The following is a 23,514-nucleotide window of genomic DNA, read 5'->3' on the forward strand; positions in this document are numbered from 1 at the left end:
ATATATATATATGTGTGTATATAAATGTGTGAGTATATATATGTGTGTGTATGTATATATATATATATTTATATCTTTATATATATGTGTATATATATATATAAATAAATATTTATATATATCATCATCATCATCATAAATAAATAATATATAAATATATATTTATATGTAAATATATATATAAATATATATATTTATATATAAATATATATATATATATTTATATATAAATATATATATTTATATATAAATATATTTATTTATATATATGTATATATATATATATATATGCATAAATATATATTTATTTATTTATCTATGCGTTTCAGCGAAGTGGCTGCGGTCATGCTGGAGCAGCACCACCATGACTTTCCCTCCTTATGCTGTACTCTCTGCTCATTCCTTGCATGGCTCTTCTCCACCACCTGATGTAGTCCAATCAAGACTTTCGATGGCACATCTGGTTTATAAGAGAATTTGACATCACTGTCTTAAACTGTGTCTCATTTCGAGCCATCGGTTCGTCTGGTATCGTGGATAGGAAAGTGTCGAGTTTTGTTTTGAAAACCTCTACATCCATGTCTTGCAGGTCTCTCAATTGTTTTGGCAGGGCATTAAAGAACTGAGGTCCTCTGAAACTGAGGCTGTTGCAGTACCTTGCTCTTATGTGAGATGCAGTGGACGGTACCCTTGGTACTATGCAGTGGCGACCTGTGCAGGCATTCGTGTAGTACTTGATGCCAAAGTTTGGTACCAGTCCTTCCAGTATTTTCCATATGTAAATTAATACATATCTCTCCCGCCTGCGCTCCATTGAGTAGAGACTTAGTGCCTTTAGTCGCTCCCTGTACTTCATCTGCTGTTCTGTGGCGATCTTTTTTGTATAGTGACACTGAATTGCCTCGAGTTCTGCTGTCAGCTTGACACTGTCTGGTGACCACAACTGAGAGCTATAGTCTAGGTGGCTCAAAACAAATGTCTTCCATAGAGTGAACATGACTTTTTCGATCCCTTGTTCTGAATGTCTTCAGTATCCCCCCTGCCAGTTGTCTGTACTTTGCTGTCAACTTGACAATGTGCATGTGAAATGATGCATCACTACGCATGCTGATGCCCAGGTCTCTCACTGTTTGTGGTTCTGGGATTGTAGAACCTCCAGGTCCTGTGTATGCCAGTTGGGGGGGGGGGGGGCACTTGTGGCCTTGTAGCGCAGTACTTGAAATTTTTTATCATTGAACCGCATATTATTTTGCTCTGCCCACTTGTATATTGCATTTAAGTCATTCTGCAGGCTTATGGCATCGTCAGGATTCTTTATTGCCTGAGATAGTTTTGTGTCATCAACATAGCTAGTGATAATGGCTATCCGAGTGAACGTGGGCATGTCCAGAAGGGCTACTATGAACAGTAGTGGACCCAGGACAGTTCCTTGTGGAACACCGCTCAATATTTGCGTTTCCCTAGATAATTCTCCACTGGCTGCAACTGTCTGACGTCCACCATCCAGGAAGTCATGCAGCCACTCTCCTAATTTACCAGCTATGCCAAGGTTTCGCAGCTTGTGACATATCATGCCATGATCAATTTTGTCAAAGTCCAAACTCTGTTGGACTTTACACATAAGGTATTGGAATCTTACATATATACCATTCTGCCTAAAAAAATGGATCTACAACTTCAATATCCCTAAATATCTTGCATCTATTTTCTTTCCTCCACCTCACTCTCTATTTTGTATCACATCTAAACTAACTATGACTTAACCATCCTCTCACACCATTTCTGATGAAGGGATATAATTAATAAATATCCTTGAAACAGCTGTAAGACCTTCTATCTATAAATGTTCTAATATCTACACAGCCTTGGGTTTTTTTTATCTTATTATGCAAAAAATTCATATATATATATATATTTGCTTGACACCAGTATCTTCCACAGGTGCAATTTTGTTTGGCTTGATGAGTCTTCCTCTGAAGCACGACATAATGCCAAAGGCCTTGGTCATTGCTTCCATGAAGCCCAATGCTCGAAAGGAACTCAGTCACTTTGCCTCTGTCAGGCCCAATGTTCAAAAGGTCGATTTTGTTATGCACCACCAGCATGGATACACTTGGCTTGACAGGCCCTCTTAAGCAGAGTACATCACCAAAGGTCTCAGTCACAAGTCAATGCCTCTGTGAGGTTCAAAGTTCAAGCCTCACCACCTCATCCCATGTCTTCCTGGGTCTACCTTTACCACAAGTTCCTGCCACGGTTAGAGATCGGCACTTCTTTACACAACTGGCTTTGTCCATACATATCACATGACCATACCAGCGCTGTCGTCTCTCTTGCACACCACATCTGATTCCTCTTATGCCTAACCTTTCTCTCAAGATGCCTACACTCTGTTGAACATGCACACTGATGTTGCAGATCTAGCAAAGCAAACTTGTTTCATTTCATTTCAAGCCTACACAGGTCTCGGCTGTTATAGCCCATGTTTCACTGCTATGCAGCATAGCTGTTTACACACAGGCATCAAACAATCTGCCTTTCACTCTGAGAGAGAAGCCCTTTGTTGCCAGCAGGGGTAGGAGCTCTCTGAACTTTGCCCAACCAAATCTTATTCTCACAGCTATGCTCTTGGAACAACCACCTTCACCACTAACCTGGTCGCCTAGATACCGGAAGCTATCTACTACCTCTAGCTTGCACCCTCTGGCAGTTGATGGAGTCTATTTTCCACACATGTTCAGCATTTATTATGCCTGTGTACCTTCTACATACAAAAGTTAGTTTCTGTTAACCTTCCTTTGATGTTGCTGCACTTTTTGTGTGTCCAAAGCTTACACTGAGAGCATCTTATGGAGTTTCTACTTACACCTTTTCTACAGATTGAGCAGGGCCATCTACCTGAAGGGATTTGTGATTTGTCTGCCTTCCTACTTACTATGACTTTGGTTTTTGCTAGGTTAACTCTAAGGTCCTTTGATTCTAGACCTTTGTTTCCATACCTGGAACTTCTCTAGCTCAGGTAGTGATTCAGCTATAAGAGCAAGGTTATCAACATAGAGGAGCTCCCAGAAGCAGCCTGTCTTGAATTCCTCCATTATTTCCTGGAGGACTATGATGAACAAGAGGGAGCTGAGCACAGATCCTTGGTGAACCCCTATTTGTACCCTGAATTCTTCACCGCACTCATTGCCCACCCTTATATATATAAGCAAACTTCCAAAGTCTTGTGAGTGGATTTGGTAGGCAGAAACTGAAAGAAGCCTTGTTGTATACCATAAAAGGCTAATATTGGTAAAATGAGACATACTTATCTACATGGCCGAAACAGCTGTAAGATGTAATCTATACTTATATTTATATTCTCTTTTTTATATATATTCTACATATTATACAACATTACTCTTTTATGTACATTCCTTTGTGTACACTGATTTGTTCTGCTTTTCTATGTTTAACCCTACAGTCTCTTATGTGGTGGTTTAATAAAGTATGTGATTGAGTATTATCTGATAATTGATATTTGATTTAGATGTATTTCTCCATTTTCTTATCTTGTATATATATATATATATATATATATATATATATAGAGAGAGAGAGAGAGAGAGAGATACACACACGCACACACACACAAAGGCAGCAAGCTGGGCGAAATGCTTAGCGGTATTTCGTCTGTCGTTACGTTCTGAATTCAAATTCCCCTGAGGTCGACTTTGCCTTTCATCCTTTCGGGGTCGATGTAATCGACTTAATCCCTTTGTCTGTCCTTGTTTGTCCCCTCTATGTTTAGCCCCTTGTGGGTAGTAAAGAAATATATATATATATATATACACACACATACTAACACATACATACATATATATTATTCATATTGTTACTATGATGCAAAAGTGTCATAAGTCCAAAACGTTTGTTTTTCAGAAAACGAAAGAATAGTTTCACCCTTCCATTTCTTTTTACATTACCAAGTTTCAGCTTAATAATAACACTTTGTTGGGTGCATAAAATTGTAACTCCATGCATGTATGATATTTTCAGTCAGTAATATTTTTGCAAAACTGTCAAATGTGGGACTTACTACACTTTTGAAAAATGATAAAGCATTGTACTACACTTTGACAATTTTCATATCTTGGCATCTGGAGATACGATAGCTTGACCAAAATATTGAAAAAAAAACGCATTTGGCCAAATTTGGACACACAACAGTTTAACATAATAGCAACAATACATATATCCTTATCATCATCAATTAGCATTACCTTTTCCATGCTGGAAAGGGTTGCACAGACGAGCCAGACTCTGCGGCTGCTTTGGCATGGTTTCTACATCTGGATGCATCTATAGTATCAACCACAAAGGTATCAAAACAAGGATATACACACATATGTGTAATAGACTATGTGTCTTTCCATATATACTTTTTTTCTGTGAGTAAGACTTAAGCCGCTGAATTTGTTCCACTTTATAAGGTTTACTTTCTAAGTCATTTGACAGGAGCTGGAGTTGTACTTCATTCTGCTGTCTTCTTTGTCCCACAATGCTTAACTAATGTTTCAATGTCCATAAATTCTGATGATACACCATGCGTCGCAATATCTTTAAAAGATTTTTTCATCATTATTATAGCCGAAACAGTTCTTTTGAGGTAAGTTGCTGACACTAGATTGATGACACATTTGATTTGATTTTTTTTCCCCCAAGACCAATAAAAATCTTTCTCTCTAAACAGTCAAACAACAGTCTCCACTTACTTGGTGGAATCATCCTCTTTATTTTTGTATTCAAGAGTTCATTCTGCTACCTCCATTGTCTCATAATACTTAACTGATGCCTTAACATTCATAAACTCTGATGATTAACCCTGCATTATAACAATTTGAAACAAGAGCACAAACTTGTGTCAAGGCAACACCAACATCCTCTCAACGATTAGCCAGAGATGATTTTTAGAATGAGAATATCTGAGATAAACTCAACTACTCTCACAAACAAGAATACTAAAAATGAACCTGACTGCTCTCAAAAATTAAGTAGAAAATCCGGAAAAATAATCCAGAATCCTTGTCCGGTACCTGATCGATCCCAATGGTAGTCATGGAATGTGAAGGTGGGTGTGCAGGCCATGTTTGTAATGCTGTGTGTCGTCTGCAGTGGGAACAGGACAGTTTTCTCTATGAAGGCCTTTTTAGTCTATCCACTGATATAGTGTCTTTACAACCATTAAGGTCTATAGTGAAAAAAGTTATCCGTGCGTGAAAGAAAACGGAAAGGACCTGCATACGGTGCTGTTAACGGAGGTTTAACAACATTGTTACACACAAAAACGTGAATCCAAGAAGTAAAGCTTCCTTCAAGGCAGAACTAGAAATGCAATTGTCAAGTAGGTAAGAGGTTTTAAACAGGAGCGATATATTCAAAATTGGAAAAACTAAAAATTGTCGAGGATAGATTAACTTTATTATTGTTACTGAATATGTTAGTGTTATTTAATTTCTGAACAGTTTTTCTGCCATTTATTTTAGTTTGATTTCTGTATCCATCAGTTTCTACTAAGATAGAGACGCGAGTAAAATTAATAATAGAGAAATGAAAATAAAACTTTGGAAACAGCAATGCCGCCATAATTTATGTGGGAACCATGAGCATACTTTCAAGGGAGATAATCAGAGAAAGACTTGAAAGTCAACATAAGATCATAATACTTTATGTAAAGTAAATATAACAAATAATCCAGAATGCTTGTCCGGTTCCAGATAGATCCCCAAATCTAATCAGTTCGTGCCAGTCATGAGACGAAACATCCCTGAAAGTTTCATCCAAATCCATCCAATGATTCTTGAGATATCTTGTCAAGGCGGAGGTAATTAGAGGCTGAAAATTCAGAAGGCCAGGGTGTGTTAGTGTCTCCTCCTTTCCAAACAAGAAATGTTTTTCATAAACTTTTGCAGTTAATTATACCTGGATAGTATTTAAGAAATGATAAATATAAATTTCTTATTTACTTGTATTTTTTCTTTTGGCATTTTTATTTACTTCCTCATATTCTCATTAGCTATGCATAGTAAGAATCCAGCTTCCAGTATGGTCTTTGGAGCTGTTGGGAAATTGATGCCTCCTCATTTTATTGAAGCGGTTCTTAAAATCAACACAGCAGAGTATCTCAAAATCTTAGAAGTTTTGTTGTCTTGGATTAGGAAGCATTATGATGCAAGCCGAGTTATGTCTGTGCAGGACTCTGCACCAGCCCATTCTTCGAAAAGAATGCAAGAATTTTTGAAGAAGGAATTGCCCAAGTTTGCACCTAAAGATATCTGGCCGTTTACCTCGCCAGATTTGAACCCATGTGATTGTTGGCTTATAGGACACAGCTGAAGTAATATCCAATGCAACTTCTCACAACTGTGTATATTTAGTGAAGGCTTCAATCAAGCGAGCAATCAGTAAAATGAAAAAACAGAAGAAATAGTTAAGTTATGCTCATCATTTTGTAAACGGATTGAACCGGTGAAGAAAGTGATTTGTAGTCACATTGAACTGAAATAAGTGCTAAACACTCCACAATAAACTGGCATATACATAAAACTTGCAGTGTTTGATTCTTCTGAGTTATACCATTAAATGGTCCCAATTTACCTGTTACACCCTGTATGTGTGTATATATATATATACCGCATCGACTGGCCTCTGTGCTGGTGGCACGTAAAAAACACCATCTGAGCATGGCCGTTCACCAGCCTCGTCTGGCACTTGTGGCGGTGGCACATAAAAAGCACTCACTACACTCACAGAGTGGTTGGCGATAGGAAGGGCATCCAGCTGTAGAAACACTGCCAGATCAGACTGGCCTGGTGCAGCCTTCGGGCTTCCCAGACCCCAGTTGAACTGTCCAACCCATGCTAGCACGGAAAGCGGACGTTAAATGATGATGATGATATATATATATATGTATGTATGTATATATATATATATATATATATTGGATTGGATTGTCTAAGTTTAGTCCACCGCAGAATGAAGGTCTCAGCATGTTCTCTCCACCAGCCGTGGTCTGATGTGGGGCCAGGAATTTGAGCTTGAGATCACTCTGGTTTGATGAGCCTATTCTATCACTTTGACTCATACACAGGAGATGTTAAGTCGATAGCATCAACCACAGTGCTCAACTAGTACTTATTTTATTGCTCCAAAAAGAGTGAAAGGTTAATTTGGCCTTAGCAGAGTTTAAACTCAGAACATATAGACAGATGAATTGTGTGTGGCAGGTTTGGTAGCTTTCAACTAATACTATCTCCTCTGAGACCCTGCAGTGCAAGTTGACCGAAATTGAGAGTATGATAGAAGAAGGCTTGCTGTTTCTTCCGTAGAAGAAAAAATTCAAATAGTACCATGTTAACACCAAAAATTATTTACATCAAAAAGGTGCTTTTTTTTCTATAAAAATCCCTATTTCTTTTACGATTTTTTGACTGCTGTGTACTTTTTCTTAACGAATACTGTTGCAGTGTTAACTTCTTAATAGATTTTCAGTGCAGTTCTAAACTTGAGCGTCATTTTGCTTTAAATCTACGGGTAAGTTTTTTCTCCATAATGTTAATAGAAGGAATATCAACCAACAATACCAACAATTGAAGTCGGCATTACACATTTGCAGCACATTCAGAGCAAACTTGAGCATCGCCACACTATACTTTTATTCATAGATTGAAACTATGTAAAAACTTTGTTAACGTGACATCAAAGTCTGCCATTTTAAGCACAACTGAAAAACAAACCCGAGCAATGCTAGGCTATACTGCTAGTATATATAAATATATATATATATACGCCAGCTAAGCTAAGTTCAACTGTCTAAAGTCGTAAGACACCCGCTGTTTTTGTCCTGTCATTACTATTATTGTTTTTTGTATTTATATTCATGTGGCATCGTCCGTTTTTCTGTCCTTGTTTCGTATACATTCGATCCTTTTTCCAAGAAATCTAATGCTCGTAGCTTAGTTTTTCCTTGGGGCTGGCCGGATCGGAGCGATCTCAAGATTAATCAGCCGAAATTGCAAGGATGATCCGGTTCTTGACTGAAGATTAGAGGCTTCGAATGACCCGTCCATTTTTGTGTCGTCTATTTGAGTGTTTTGCGTTCTTGTCCCATTTTGCATTTTTATATATATATATATATATACTTTGTTTTTGTATTTGGTTTGCAAAAGTCTTGAGGTGAATTTGTGTGTTGAAACAAATTTTATTGGTTCTTGAGAGAGTCATTACACCAACAAGAAGACATGCCACCAGACCAATGCTTGTGCTGGTATTATTGGTGTACAAGACACAACAATATGTATGTGTGTGTATATGTCAACATATATATATATATATATGTGGAGGCACAATGGCCCAGTGGTTAGGGCAGCGGACTTGCGGTTGTAGGATCACGGTTTTGATTTCCAGACCGGGCGTTGTGAGTGTTTATTGAGCGAAAATACCTAAAGTTTCACGAAGCTCTGGCAGTGGGTGGCGGCAATCCCTGCTGTACTCTTTCGCCGCAACTTTCTCTCACTCTTTCTTCTGTTGGCCTGCTCGCTTAGCCAGTGGGGTGGCGTCATTTGAAGGCTAAAACAATGTGAATCGCATTGTGACCAGCGATGTGTAGCAATATCTGATAGCCTGGTCGGTCACGGTGATATATATATATATATAAACACTGCCAGATCAGATTGGAGTCTGGTGCAGCCATCTGGTTCGCCAGTCCTCAGTCAAATCGTCCAACCCACGCTAGCATGGAAAGCGGACATTAAATGACGATGATGATAATATATATATATATATATAAACATGCAAGTGTTGATTTTATTTTTGTGAATGAGTTTATATTTTCTATCAACTTCACATGAATTTGCTGATTGTAAGCAACGATATAGATAATGTCCTTTCCTTGCAGTAACCACAGAAAGCATGTCCACCTGGTTTTTTGATATGTTGCATGGTCTTTTTAGACAAAAGGTTTATTCAAACTGGATTGCATGTTTTCCCAGTTCATCACACAGCTATTGTTGTTCAACAAAGGAGGAGACCATTACCGTGCTTGAAAATAGGTGAGGGTTGCCAAGCGGAAGAGCATCCGATTGTATGAGGGTGTGCTGAAAAGTTTCTGACTTAGGGTAAAAGAAAACACAGGAAGATCTGTTAATTATGATTTTATTCAACATATTCCCCTCTCAGATTCACACACTTATTGCAGTGGTCCTTCAGTTTTTCTAAGCCTTGTAAAAGAACTTAGAAAGCTGGGCCTCCAACCAAGGCTTTCGTGATACCCTTAAAGCCAAGAACTTTTCAGCACCCCCTCGTAGACTATCCAACCACATTATACCTATTTCTTTACTATCCACAAGGGGCTAAACACAGAGAAGACAAACGGATTAAGTCGATTACATCGACCCCAATGTGTAACTGGTACTTAATTCATCGACCCCGAAAAGATGAAAGGCAAAGTCAACCTTGGCGGAATTTGAACTCAGAATGTAACGGCAGACGAAATACGGCTACGCATTTTGCCTGGCATGCTAACATTTCTGCCAGCTAGCCACCCTATATCTTTCTCCTGTTCTCCTCACCCTAGCATCCCTATCATCTTCGCTACTCCTGTTGCTTGCAGACCCCACTCTTCTCCATCCCTCTACCCATGATTCCTGTTTCATCCACCCTTCAACCCAAACCGTTTCGACAGTCTGCCTCCCCGCCTTTCATTCACTTTCCATGCAATCTTGCAAACCATCCACTTCTACACAGCTTCTGCTTTGAGGGACTCCCTAAGCCCCTTATCTCCGTTATCTATATCTTGCAGCGCCTACTAATTATTTTCTCATTCTTCCTGTTTTCCCTTACTAGACATGAACAGCTATGCACATCCCTCCGCAGGAAATGCTCTGCATACACCCCCGCCTCTCATAGTAATCCCCTCGTTCCCTAGCATGAAGTTGAACCCCACCCCCCGCATCTTCTACTTCTTTACTACCCACAGAGAGGACAAACGGATTAAGTCGATTATATCGACTCCAGTGCATAACAGGTACTTATTTAATCGGCCCCGAAAGGATGAAGGGTAAAGTCAACCTCGGTGGAATTTGAACTCAGAACGTAGCGGCAGATGAAATACCTATTTCTTTATTACCTGCAAGGGGCTAAACACAGAGAGGACAAACAAAAGGATTAAGTCGATTATATCGACTCCAGGTACTTATTTAATCGACCCCGAAAGGATGAAGGGCAAAGTCAACCCCGGTGGAATTTGAACTCAGAACGTAGCGGCAGATGAAATACTGATGCTAAGCATCTTCTCCAGGGCTTGTAGACCTGCGAACTGCATGACAACCTCAATAATGCAGGTGGGATGAAAAAAATTACCTTGTCTGTGTTGTAAAGCGATGCACATTAGGAAGGGCATCCAGCCGTAAAAGCCAAGCCAAAGCAGTCGCTGGAGCACGATGCAAACCCCTGAGACACATCAGATCCTGTCAAACTGTCCAACCCATGCCAGCATGGAAAGTGGACGTTCAATGATGTTTTTTTTTATATATATTCTTTTATTTGTTTCAGTCCTTTGACTGCAGCCATGCTGGAGCACCGCCTTTAGTTGAACAAATCGACTCCAGGACTTATTCTTTGTAAGCCTAGTACTTATACTATCGGTTCTTTTTGCCGAACAGCTAAGTTACAAGGACATAAACACAGCAACATCGGTGTCAAGCAATGATGGGGGGAACAAAGACACACACACATATATATGCGACGGGCTTCTTTCAGTTTCCGTCTACCAAATCCACTCACAAGGCTTTGGTCGGCCCGAGGCTATAGTAGAAGACACTAGCCCAAGGTGCCACGCAGTGGGACTGAACCCGGAACTATGTGGTTGGAAAGCAAGCTTCTTACCATATAGCCACCCTGCCTTAATATATATATACATACTATATATATATCATATATATATATATATATATATATATATGTATATTATATATATATATATATATATATATATATGTATATATATATATATATATGTATATATATGTATATATATATATATATGTATATATATATATATGTATATATATATATGTATATATATATATGTATATATATATATATATATATATATATGTATATATATATATATATATATATATATATATATGTATGTATATATATATATATATATATATATATGTATATATATATATATGTATATATATATATATATGTATGATTATATATATATATATATGTATATATATAAATCTACGTTCGCATATATATATATATATAATTGCATACATATATATATATGTATGCATATATATATATATGTACACACAAATTTATATCTACATACACGTCTATGTATGTATATATACATGTATGTGCGTGTGTTCGTACACTTGTACATATGCCATGCTTTTATTTGCTAGAACACATCCTTAGTGAATCGATATGATTCTCTAGGGAGATAAATGTTAATGCATGACATTCTATATCCTTTCTGATGGTGGCCATCCATCTGAGGTAGATTCACAATTTGATCGATCCAAATAGCTATCTGGCCTTGGCTACGAAATGCGAAACTCGTCACAAAAAGAATTGCAGTATGTGGTTTCATAATTATGCATTGGATCATACATACACACAAACACACCCACATAGTTGTCGCAAATAAATTTTTATTATACCTTGTCAAGTTGTGCAGCTACCACGTGGACTTCGTAATCTGAAGTGTGTAGAATAGGCGAGTAACATTCATAACCCTTGTATAGAGTGGTCAGACTAGAAAAACTGGTTTCTGGCTGAGGAATGTTGAAACACCTCAAAAGCTTCCCGTTGTGAACTTCCATCAGATATCTTTCCTCTGTAAATACAAACATTCGAACCTGTAATGTATCGGCCCACTCGTTCGATCCTTGCTGTTTAGCTTTAATAGACATTGAACAGTGAGTAATAAAAAGGTGTTGAATGGTCGCTGAATGGGCCAAAGGTAAGATTCGAGAAATGTCGATGGTTTGAAATGAATTAAAGCTTTGATTGAACATCACACCGAAATATTCTGATTTCTTTCTGTTTTTGTGTTTGTCGAAAACATGACCGATTATAAGTGACATGTTAATTAAATCATAACAACAAAGTAATTTAAAGTTGTTATAAGAACGTTCTGGGTATAACAAACGATCCAGGCGGACTGTTTTCAACTCTAGCTCGTAACTCGCATCGGACGAAAGAGCAAGCTGTAGTTGGGAGTCTGAAATCCACATTAAACTAGGCCCATCCACAAGCTGTACATTCTCACACATCGATTTGATCTTAGATGTGACAGCCAATTCAGGTTGTTTAGTGTCAATAACATAACGTCTTAACGGAAGCAGTTTATCAGAGCAGTAAGACACGATAATAAAAGTCACTTGTTGCTCTCCTAAGCACTGCAAAAATGCACACGTAATAGTTTTACCCGTAGAGATCTCTTTAATGTTTTCTGCGCTAATTATCGTCCATTCTCCGATGGAAGGTAAGGATAAATTACAAAGACTATGTCTCGATAATGACAACTGTTGGCAGTTGCTAGAAGTGGATTTGCAGTATTCAAAACGATAAGTTTCATCGTTTAAATTAGAAATAAATGTATCAATGGTAAAATTATGGATAATTCCCTCTTCTGAAGCAACGATATTTTGACAGGAAGTCATCGAAATGATATTAGAATAAATAAAGAACGAATTATGATGCACAACGAGTGAAGGCGAATGAAAAGTGTCGCACAATTAGGACAATCTGAATTTTGCGCGTAAATTCACGTTACCGGATGTAAGGGGAGATAATTGCTGGAGAGTGACTAGTATGAAGATAAAAAAGGTCGCAGCGCTTTTTTATTCCTGAAATTAGTGATCAGAAATGGCGGACAGGGAGGAACTAGTTTATATGGCCAAACTGGCTGAACAAGCTGAAAGGTACGACGAAATGGTGAGCAATATGAAAAGCGTTGCGAACCAAGGTACAGAGCTGTCGGTAGAAGAACGTAACCTTTTGTCTGTTGCTTATAAAAATGTTATAGGAGCTCGGCGGGCCTCTTGGCGAATCATAAGTAGCTTGGAGCAAAAGGAAGATTCGAAAGGCAACGAACAACGTCTCCGTTTGATTCGCAGTTACCGGGAAAATATTGAAATTGAACTGAAGAAAATCTGCGAGGATGTTCTCGATGTTCTCGACAAACAATTGCTGCCAATAGCCAGTTCTGGAGAGTCGAATGTATTTTACTTTAAAATGAAAGGCGATTATCATCGTTATCTGGCGGAATTCGCAATTGGTGATGACAGAAAAGAGACTGCCGATGAAAGTCTGAAAGCTTACAAACGTGCTAGCGATATTGCTTCAAACGAGCTCACCTCTACGCATCCGATCCGACTTGGTTTGGCGCTCAATTTCTCCGTGTTCTACTATGAAACTCTTAGTAACCCCATGAGAGCCTGCGCCTTGGCTAAAACCGCCTTCGATGAAGCTATTGCTGAGCTGGACACACTCAGCGAAGAAAGCTACAAAGATTCCACGCTCATCATGCAGCTCCTTCGGGATAATCTCACCTTGTGGACATCGGACATGCAGACCGAGGAATGTGACCAGAAGGCTGACCCGAAAGGGGAACAGCCACAGGATGGAGGAGATCCTGCGCCAGAAGCTTAATGGAAAAAAAAAAAAAAAAAAAAGAAATTTGTCGTAAAGTTTCTTTCGTTGATAAGAAAAAAAAAAGAAAGAAAAAAACGAAACAGCTTTATAAGAACAGCAACAGCCAAGGTCCCCCTTACTACTACTACTACTACGATAACTACTACTAGTAGTCTACTTTGAACTAATTATATACATACACACACAGACACTCACATATATATATACACACATTAAGTAGTAGTCTAGCTGTTTCTTCTCTTTCCTCATTACATCTCTTTAAACATCTTTCTTTCTCTACTATGTCTGTCTGTCTCTGTCTCTCTCTGTCCCTTGCTGCTGCTGGGGCTGTACCTTCTATACCCCACTTTACACCGTAAAATAGTCGGCTGTTGCAGCAGTAAACCGAGCAGAAACAGTAACAAAACAACAACAACACAAAATATCAGAGAAAAGAAGACAAAAAAAAAAAAAATTTGAAAAAAAGTCAAAGGAAAAAAAAAACAAACAAAAAACAACAAAAAAAAAAAACAATTCAATTTCCAGAAAGAAGAAGAAAACGCAAGGATCAATGTAGTCTCGTCTTTGAAACATAATTTCATCATTTATCTTTCTCTTCTCTGTCATATATCTATATATATATGTGTCTCTATATATATATATATAAATCTTTTTTGCTGTATTGTTTCTGTATTGAATATATATATACATATATATATATATATATCTATATATATATATACATATATATATATATAATATTATCGGTATAAAAGTGACCAAACTACCTAGTTGTGTCTGCCGTTCATCATTTCCTCTTTTCATTTCCAACATAACCTCACACACACACACAGACACACACACACAATCAGAGTAATGTCCTCCTCTTCATATCTTTGCTACCATTCATTTTCATTTGATTTTTATTGAATGTCAAATTTAAGTCGTGATTACTATGATACTACTACTACTAGCAGCAACAATGATGATAATAATAATGATAATTAATAAGGTGTCTTCTTAATAGCCACAAGGACGTCGTCGACTGAGGGACAATTTTTTACAAGGCAGGACAAAGATTTGCTGGTAGACACTTATTATACTCTACTCTACTCAGACCTAAAACTGAATTAAATAGAATTTTTCAAACAATAATTGTTTAACGATTCTTAAATATTTCTAAGACAACGGTAAGGATCGATAATTTAGTTTGTTACAACAATTGTTCAAGAAAAATTAATTTAAATAATTGAATATTTTCTAGTGCTTTAGACTTTATTACTTGCATAAAAATGGTCTTTTCAACCCGTATTTTATTTGTAATTTTTTTTTTCTCTTATTAACTAAGCCACTTTTTTTTACTTCAGATTGACAATTATAAGGTGAGAATTTGTATATTTTTTTTTTGTTTTGTTTGTTTGTTTGTTTAATTAAAGCTAATAAGGAGAGGAGGGGGTCAAAAAGGGCGTGGCAAGATCTTAGGATTAATTTTTTTTTATTTAATTCAATTGAAGGGAGAAATTGTCTTGTTAATTTGTCTTATTGTTTATAATTCTGTTGAGAAATACGCTCAAAAAAAATTATTTATTATGAAGATAGGATTTTCAGGCTCCTGTGCCGCCCACACCATGTGAAGCAACACCACATAATGAATGTGTATGCATGCAATCCGAATGATAGAGGCCTTACTTATATTCATATATAATATGTGTAATAAGCATTATTTATACAAAGTATATATTACATATGTTGAATTACTTAATTTAAAAGCGATCATTTTTCTTTTAATTAAATGTTTCGCTCAGTGCGTTATTATATATAGATATAGATATATAATGGATAGGTGTTGATCTTGCTTAGTGTGTGTGTGTGTGTGTGTGCGTGTGTTGATTGTAGTAGCAAATCCAGCGAGATATGTTGAGTAGAGATGTTATTTTAATTAATGCTGCCGCCACTCTAGTCATCATCGTCACCACCATCACCTGTGGGATTTTTGTTTTCCCTCGCTAGTAGTAATACTAGTATTGTAGCAGCAGTAGTATTCAAATCTGCTACTACTGCTGGTAATACTATTCAGTGATGTGAGGATAATTTAGCATTTAAGTATGTATATGTGTGTGTGCGTGTATATATGTGTATGTACATATATATAGTGGCCATTTTTACGATTACCCGTCTTTTTTCTTAATTGTGCGGTCATTCTATTGGAAATTACAAAATGTATTCCTCTTCCTCACATATATTGGAATTATAATGATCGTCTTAACGATCTTTTTCCTCGACCATTTCTTTCTTCCTTCCCCCCGCCACTATTTTTGGATTTATTCATGGAAATCCACACACACATATATATATGTATGTATGTATAATAATGTGTGTGTGTGATAATGATAGTATATTTCCTCCTTTAGTCCGCCCCCCCCCCTTCTCTGTTGGTCATTTTTCCTCGCTCGGAAATTACAGTAAAGCAAAGCAACACGTGATGATGATGATGATGATTACGCTGATGATGATGATGAGTAATAGCTACCACCACCGTTAATTGATAACACACGATGATGGTGTATTCGAGCACGAGATCAATTATTATTGGAGAGTAGGGTGGTGATGGGTGATATATATATACATGTATATATATTAGTCTCTTAAATGGACCTCAATACATAACTGATAATTTATTAAGCCTCCGGTCGGATGACAGTTGTCCGTTTGGAAATCAAGAAAGACGTAGATATAGATAGGACCGAAATAACATTGTTCGTCCTGCGATGTCTCGTATTAATAGCTTTTAACTACGATAATTATAATTTCCAAGAGCTCGGTTACAGGTGGGAAGAATAAGATTTTGTGACGTTTATTCTTTGTTTAAAGGCTGTTAATAGTGCACGTGAAGTGATAGTTTTTCGGCCAAGAATAGAACTTGGTCGTTGTGGCGGTTTTTCTGCGGCTCATTTTCCCCTCACAATACCGCATTGATTCGAGATTTAACCTAGTGAATAAATAATTCGCTTATTTTTTTAGAGACGATTCCAAGTATCTAACGAGAGATGGACTAAATCCAAGCTTTGGGAGATTCTAAATAGCAATTAGAAATTCCAAAGAAATAAGGTGCAGCCTTCTGCTGAGAATTAGTAATTAGGTTTTCGTTGTCGCTCTAAACTACATCGCTGCAGCAGAGAAAGAAGGCAAGAACTAACCCCATTTGTTTAAAAAAAGAATCTCAAGTCCCCGTTACCCTTTTTTTTTTTACTAGTGCTACTTTTAATAAACGATTTCTTTTGACTAGGTGAGGTAACTGGTTTTTTTATAATTTTTTTTATATGTAGTGGGAGTGGATATATTTCATTGGAACAACCATCTTTTAACACTGGTATCATCGTCATTATCGAATAGAGAAAGAGAAAAAAAATTAGGCAAGGTCGATTTCGATGGAATTTGAACTCTAAAAATGTAATAATGCCTTCTTTATTTACCAGGCACAAAGGCTTCTGTTCTGGGGTGGGGACAGCGAATGCGTCGGACTTCTGAACGCACGCGCAACAAGTAAAACGAGCAGAAATGAATTTAGAATTGAATAATAATTAGGAAACCGTCTATGTGGTCCTCTCGATCGGCTAGAAATACTAGCTAAATGGACCTCAAAAACACACTCATCGGTTGCGAATGCACTGGTGGATGGTGACGTCTATAATCTATAAGAATTCCTAACCATATCGAGCTTAAACGATTTTATATAATCCTTGTAGTTTAGTGAAAAAGACAGGATGTGGTGATGCTAATGCCTTCTCTGAGGTATTACGGTATCGATCAAGACCAATTTTACATCAATTCAGAATGGAAATCGGGTTGCAAAATCGACTTTCCAATAAATTATCTTAGTAATAAAGGCGTATGACCGTCGCATCATCGAACGTTTTAGTCATCTCCGTCTTATATCTTGCTTGGCTATGATTTAAATTTTGTCATGTAGCTCTAAATAATATGTAATTTTAATTAAATTGCTATTTACGTCACCCGTGAGTTCGATTCCTGCTGAGGTTCACTTTATCGTCATCTTTCCAACATTTTATACAATAATCACTGTTCAAACATTGTGATCGATTTTAATGTCTGTTTCCCCCTCCACACACGCAAACAATTGTCGCCTTGCACCAATGTTGAAAATCATTAAATCCTAAATGTCAGAAAATATGTATTTTTATGTGTACGAGCATCTGTGGTTGTGTATAATTATGTATATGTGTACTTTAGACAGTGTGTATAGAGATGTTTGATTTTGTGTTTTCGTGTATACTATTATATATATATATATCCGTGTTTGTGAGTGTGTGTGTATTTTTTTTAATCTTATTTCAGTCATTTTCGACTTGAAGAGTTTTAGTCAAACGAATCGACTCAAGGTCTTATTTTTAGAAGCCTAGTACTTCTATCGGTCTCTTTTGCCGAACCGCTATGTTACGGGGACGTAAACAAACCAACACCGATTGGCAAACGGTATTGGGGGACAAATGCACATATATATGTGTGTGTGTGTAACTTTGTCCTTTTTTGTAGACATTCGCTGCTTTCTTCCAAGGAATCTAATGCTCTTAGCTTAGTTTTTTCCTTGGGGCTGGCCAGATTGGAGCAATCTCGAGAATAATCAGCCGAAATTGCGACGATAATCTGGTGCTTGACTGAGGATAGAGGGCTTCGAATGATCCGTCCTTGTGGGGTTTTTTGTATCATCTATCTGGATGATTTGCGTTCTTGTCCCATTTTGTATTTTATATATATATATATATACACGACAGGCTTCATTCAGTTTCCGTCTACCCTCTCGGCTATAATTGAAGACACTTGCCCAAGATACTCGCAGTGCACTGAACCTAGAACCATGTGATTGTGAGGCAAACCTCGTACCACACGGCCACGCATATTTTTTAAAAATTTGTATATATTACATGATGGCTGCTCACTGGCTTTCACAGAAGACTGACACCTTATATAAGCCACCAGTATTATTCAAATTAGTTGCTATGTGCTTTCAAATCGTCAGTTCTATACGTGTTGCTAATTTTCCTATAAACGTAGGACATAACATATATATATTTATATTAAAAAAAATAGGGAACAAAGTCAATAATACCCAAGAAGAATTTTGGATCCAATAAGGCTTGTTCAACACCCCATAGATACTCTACCCTACTAGCATAACCCACAGGCAAGCATGAACAAGTTATCTGGTGTTAATAAGTGTTGCAATCTCTTGGTACTTAACCCTTCTACTATTCAGATTACTCTGTCAAATGAATGCTTATTTATTCACAGTTTTGAAATTGGATCATGCAATATCTCATAGCTTCAAGGTTTCGATGATGTGGTGGTTTATTTATAGAATGGCATTGTAGGGCGTGTATGAGAGGCCAAATCTGGCTGGTTCGAACGTAAAACGCTTTAAAATATTTGGGTCAGTTACGGCTGGTTTAAATGCTAAGGAGTTTCAAAGGAGCAGAAACTTTTCCCCCAGAAGAGTTGATGTTATATGAGAGTAACATCCCAAGACATCATTCCAAGACACGGCTAACTTACACAAACGGACTAGCAGTATGGTTAGGAGACTGGAACCCATATGTAAATATTGACCCTGTGTTACTTTCAACGTTCTGTTTTATATGTGGCTGTCCCGATGGAATTAATTTCACTCTCCTCCCCGGGGCTACATTGACCCCAAACTGTTCTATAATTATATAATATGCATACATGTAATATCTGGGTGTATATATAATATATTGGGTTACTTAGTGATTTCCATGATAAGCCTGCGTATCTGTACATGTCTGTGCATATGTAATTCCTCATGTAGAAGTGTGTGCATATATATGTATGAACATATACATGTGTATGTTTATATATGGATATTTATGCATTAATAGATGTGTGTGTATATATATGTATTGATAGAAATATCTGAAGATATACATGAAAAGATGTATGTGGGTGTATATACACACACATCCAAAAATATGTATACATGTATAATAATTTATAAGTATACATGTGTGTATATAAATGTCTGGATATATATGTGAACCTTTTTCAGTTACTATCTACCAGGGCAAGGTTTCCATTGGCCTAGGATTATAGTAGATATTTGCCCAAGGTGCCACATGTAGGGACTGAACCTAAAGACATGGTTGAGAGGCAAACTTAACATCTACACATGTGCGTATATATATATATACACACACAATCTTGTTTCAGTTAAATTGTAGTCATGTTGGGGGATCCCCCCCCCCCCCGAAGAATTTTTAGTCTAATGAATTGACCCCAGCACAAACGTGCACACACACACACAACAAGCTTCTTTCAGTTTCTGTCTACCAAATCCACTCACATGACTTTGGCCTGAGGCTATAGAAGAAGACACTTGCCTAAGGTGTCACATAGACTGAAGCTGGAACCATGTGGGTGGAAGGGTTTCCACCAAACCTGAAGGCTATGTTGCACTCCAGTGCCGGCTTTGGCAAAGTTTTTTTTCCTGTTGGGAATCAATCACTTTACAGAGTGTACTGTGTAATTTTCTTTTTGGTTGTATTTGCACTTTATGAGGTTACCATGTAACTTAAAAGACAGGGGAAGTGACCATGTGACGGGTGGCTTGATTAGTAGGACAGGAACAGGTGTCTTTGCTATATGGAAGATACGTGGCAGCCTCAGAAAAAGAAAAGATGGTCAGGAAGAGGCTGAGCCATTACAAAGAAGAAAACTAATAAGCTGTAAATGATGTGCAACAACAAATCAGTCGGCAATTGTGCTTGTCGGTGCCCCATACAGTCTAACACCCCCAGATCTCAACCTGTTGGGTCCAATGGAAAAACAGCCTGCCATTGTGAAAGATTTATAAGTGCAAGTAGCAGCAAAGGAATGGGTACAACAGTACATGCCTGAATATCTGAATATTTTCAAAGAGAATGTGAGAGTTGAGTTCAACAAAGTAGCAAATATATCATTTGCTATGGAGATTATGCTGAGTGTGTAGAAGAAACATTCTATCAACGTGTGGAATTTCAATATCTAATGTCAGTTGGTAATAAAAAAAGGTTATGGCCACCTTAGCATTACTGAAACAAGTAAAGGATATATATATATATTTCCTCAATACAAAGGCTGCTTGTTTCTCTGGGATTGGTCTAATTGATGTAGACACCTGGTGAAACCCAATAAGGTTTACAAATTAAGGCTGTTCATATTTTGAATCTATGATGAAATAGCTGAATTTGCCATATATATATATATATAGTTAATCCAAACACGAGCAAAGAGAAAACAATGCGAGGACGTGGAACAAGTATAGTGTTATTGGACGCTCAGTAAAGGGAAGATGGAGAAAGAAAATCGCCAATGATACACATGTGGTCACATATATATTACCATGACCAACCAGGCTATCAGATGTTGCTAAACATCGCTGGTCACAATGCGCTTTGCATTGTTTTAGCCTTCAAATGACGCCACCCCGCTGGCTAAGCGAGCAGGCCAACAGAAGAAAGAAAGAGTACAGCAGGGATTGCCCACCCCCTGCCTGAGCCTCGTGGAGATTTAGGTGTAGAGAGTTAGTCAGCTTCAAGCAGTCTGTAGAAGGTATAAAAAAACAACCTTCAGGAACAATAATTTATTGGCGTAAAAGGTTGTAGGTTTTTCTCATATTGAAGTTTGATAAGCTGAAAAAAGTTTTTTTATAGTTCACAGTTAGCAACTAGGGTTGCTATGAATGCGAATAAAAGACCAAATTGAGGAAGTGGAGCAGTTAAAATCCAGGTTACATTTGTTCTCTAGCAGAACCTCGGAAGTAATAATTACTCATCAGGCCAGAGATAGCCTAGTTAAATGAAGATTACATTGTCATCAAGGGATCCTAACTCCGGCAAGTTAACTTAGGGTCCCTTAACAACAATGTAACCTTCATTTAACTAGGATCTCTTCAGCTTGATGAGTTACATATTGTAATTATTACTTGTGAAATTCTGCTGGCTGGAGAACATGTAACCTGGATTCTACCTGCTCATTTTGGATACACACACACATATATGGCGTTAGGAAGGGCATCCAGCTGTAGAAACACTGCCAGATCAGACTGGGCCTGATGCAGCCTCCTGGCTTCCCAGACCCCAGTTGAACTGTCCAACCCATGCTAGCATGGAAAACAGACATTAAACGATGATGATGATGATACAGACGTGTATATATATTTACACATGATGGCTGCAATGCAATTTCAAGCAATGTTGTTGCTTGATTGTTTTCCTAAACATGAGCAGCTTGGATGTAGTTTTATAGTCCTGCTAGGGACTTACATTCTTTTGCACAGATTTAACAATGATGGGTGCTTCTTGCAAATAGATGTCCAGAGGCTTTGCAACACACACTGACACATGCTTTCATTTTATCATAGAACTAGCAGTATCGCCCGGCGTTGCTTGGGTTTGTTTCGGCCCTTTAGATTTGGAATTTTTGAAAAGTAAAAATTTTGCATTATGTAACTTGTTATTCTCTTTAAGTGAACATTTTTCTGGTTGAAATACACCAAAAAATGGCGACACAGCAATCAAAAAAATCATAAAAAATTGGGATTTTCATAGAAAAAAAGCACCTTTTCGATGTAAATAATTTTTGGTTTTAGCATGGTCCGATTTGAATTTTTTCTTCTATGGAAGGAAGAGCAAGCCTTCTATCATACTCTCAATTTTGGTCAACTTGCGCCGCAGGGTCTCTGAGGAGACAGTGTTAGTTGAAGGCTACCAAACCTGCCGTACACAGACAACTTCAGCTTTATATATAGAAAGATTTCTTATTGAGTGTTTTACCTTTCTCAGCTGTGACCAGACTAGAATGCAACACATATTGATGTTAAAATCAAGTGATAGCTGAGCAAGAAGCTTTTTTAGGAGAGGAAAGGCTTTGCCTTGCTCTCCATCAGTTATGAAAAGAGGGTTCCAGTTGATTTCATCACCAGAAGGGTCAGCTCATGAAAATAATGTGCAAGTGGTTTAGCACTCCACAGAAATGCATACCGTTAATGTAATGGGTTGTCTGGAAAGTTCATGCCGATTTTTAAAGGAAAGAAAAAGGTCAATAAATACTTGCCATTACAATTTTAATCAACTAAATATGAACCATTTTGTTGCACAATGCGTCTCCATCTTTCCTTTAACTTGAAAATACCTTTCCCAGAATTGAAGTGGTTTCATGGCAAAGAATTCATCAAGGTATCTTTTTACATCATCCAAGGAATTGAAATTTTTACCATTAAGACTATTCTGCAGAGACCTGAATAAGTGGAAATCCAAAGGAACAATATCTGGTGAATATGGAGGGTGGGGGTAACACATCCCAGCCGAGCTGCAATAATTTTTGTCTGATTCCCAAAGCATCAATTGCCGAAAATGAACTTTCTTATCTTCCATTTTAAAGGGTTACAGGAACATAAACCTTCTTCCATGAAAAGATAGCTTAAACTGTGCTCTAAATGGAGGTGTAGTCAAATCCTATTTTATGGACTCAACCATTTTCTAAAATAAGTCGAAAGGTAAGCTACTACAAATCGGCACAAACTTTCCGGACAACCCAATAGTTCTCAGGGAGATTTAGCATGATATAGAATGTGAGAAGGCTGGCCTTTTCAATTAGAGGTACAACTCATTTTTATCATCTGAGTGGACTGGGGTAAGGAGAAATAAAGTGTCTTGTTACCAAGAACCGAACTCATGATTGGTAGCCGAATACTCGGGTCATAAAGTGACGCACCTTGACAAGGGCCAGTCTCACTCCCTAAAC

At 37.5% G+C, this 23,514-nt stretch overlaps 3 protein-coding genes and 1 long non-coding RNA gene across 6 annotated transcripts in view; 3 read left to right on the plus strand and 1 right to left on the minus strand.

The window, feature by feature from the left end:
• Window positions 1–12,868, minus strand: part of LOC115218231 — a 54,704-nt gene extending 41,836 nt beyond the window's left edge. For all 3 annotated transcript variants that reach the window (XM_029787953.2, XM_036508431.1, XM_029787954.2), the window contains exon 1: window positions 11,721–12,868. In XM_029787953.2, coding sequence (XP_029643813.1) covers window positions 11,721–12,725 — 1,005 coding nt within the window. In that variant the 5' untranslated portion in view covers window positions 12,726–12,868. The remainder of the gene's footprint in view (window positions 1–11,720) is intronic.
• LOC118765835 lies at window positions 1,049–9,116 on the plus strand. Its single transcript, XR_005001730.1, has 3 exons — window positions 1,049–1,204; window positions 7,130–7,134; window positions 9,105–9,116. It is a non-coding gene; the product is annotated as an uncharacterized LOC118765835 (long non-coding RNA).
• A 7-nt stretch (window positions 12,869–12,875) lies between the features above and the next one.
• On the plus strand, window positions 12,876–14,243 carry LOC115218233 (14-3-3 family protein artA). The gene has a single exon (XM_029787955.2). It carries the CDS (start codon window positions 12,931–12,933, stop codon window positions 13,714–13,716), a length of 786 nt encoding a protein of 261 aa, XP_029643815.1. The 5' UTR covers window positions 12,876–12,930; the 3' UTR covers window positions 13,717–14,243.
• A 4,224-nt stretch (window positions 14,244–18,467) lies between these two features.
• The window catches only part of LOC118765834, a 61,493-nt gene continuing 56,446 nt past the window's right edge, over window positions 18,468–23,514 (plus strand). Inside the window, exon 1 of the transcript XR_005001727.1 lies at window positions 18,468–19,311. The gene's annotated coding sequence lies outside the window, so the exon portion shown is untranslated. The remainder of the gene's footprint in view (window positions 19,312–23,514) is intronic.

The sequence above is a fragment of the Octopus sinensis genome, linkage group LG13 (assembly GCF_006345805.1).
Source record: "Octopus sinensis linkage group LG13, ASM634580v1, whole genome shotgun sequence".
NCBI lineage: Eukaryota > Metazoa > Mollusca > Cephalopoda > Octopoda > Octopodidae > Octopus > Octopus sinensis.

Bases quoted from the DNA above. Each gene is read 5' to 3' on its own strand.
- LOC115218233 (XM_029787955.2), top strand. From the start codon at position 12,931: ATGGCGGACAGGGAGGAACTAGTTTATATGGCCAAACTGGCTGAACAA.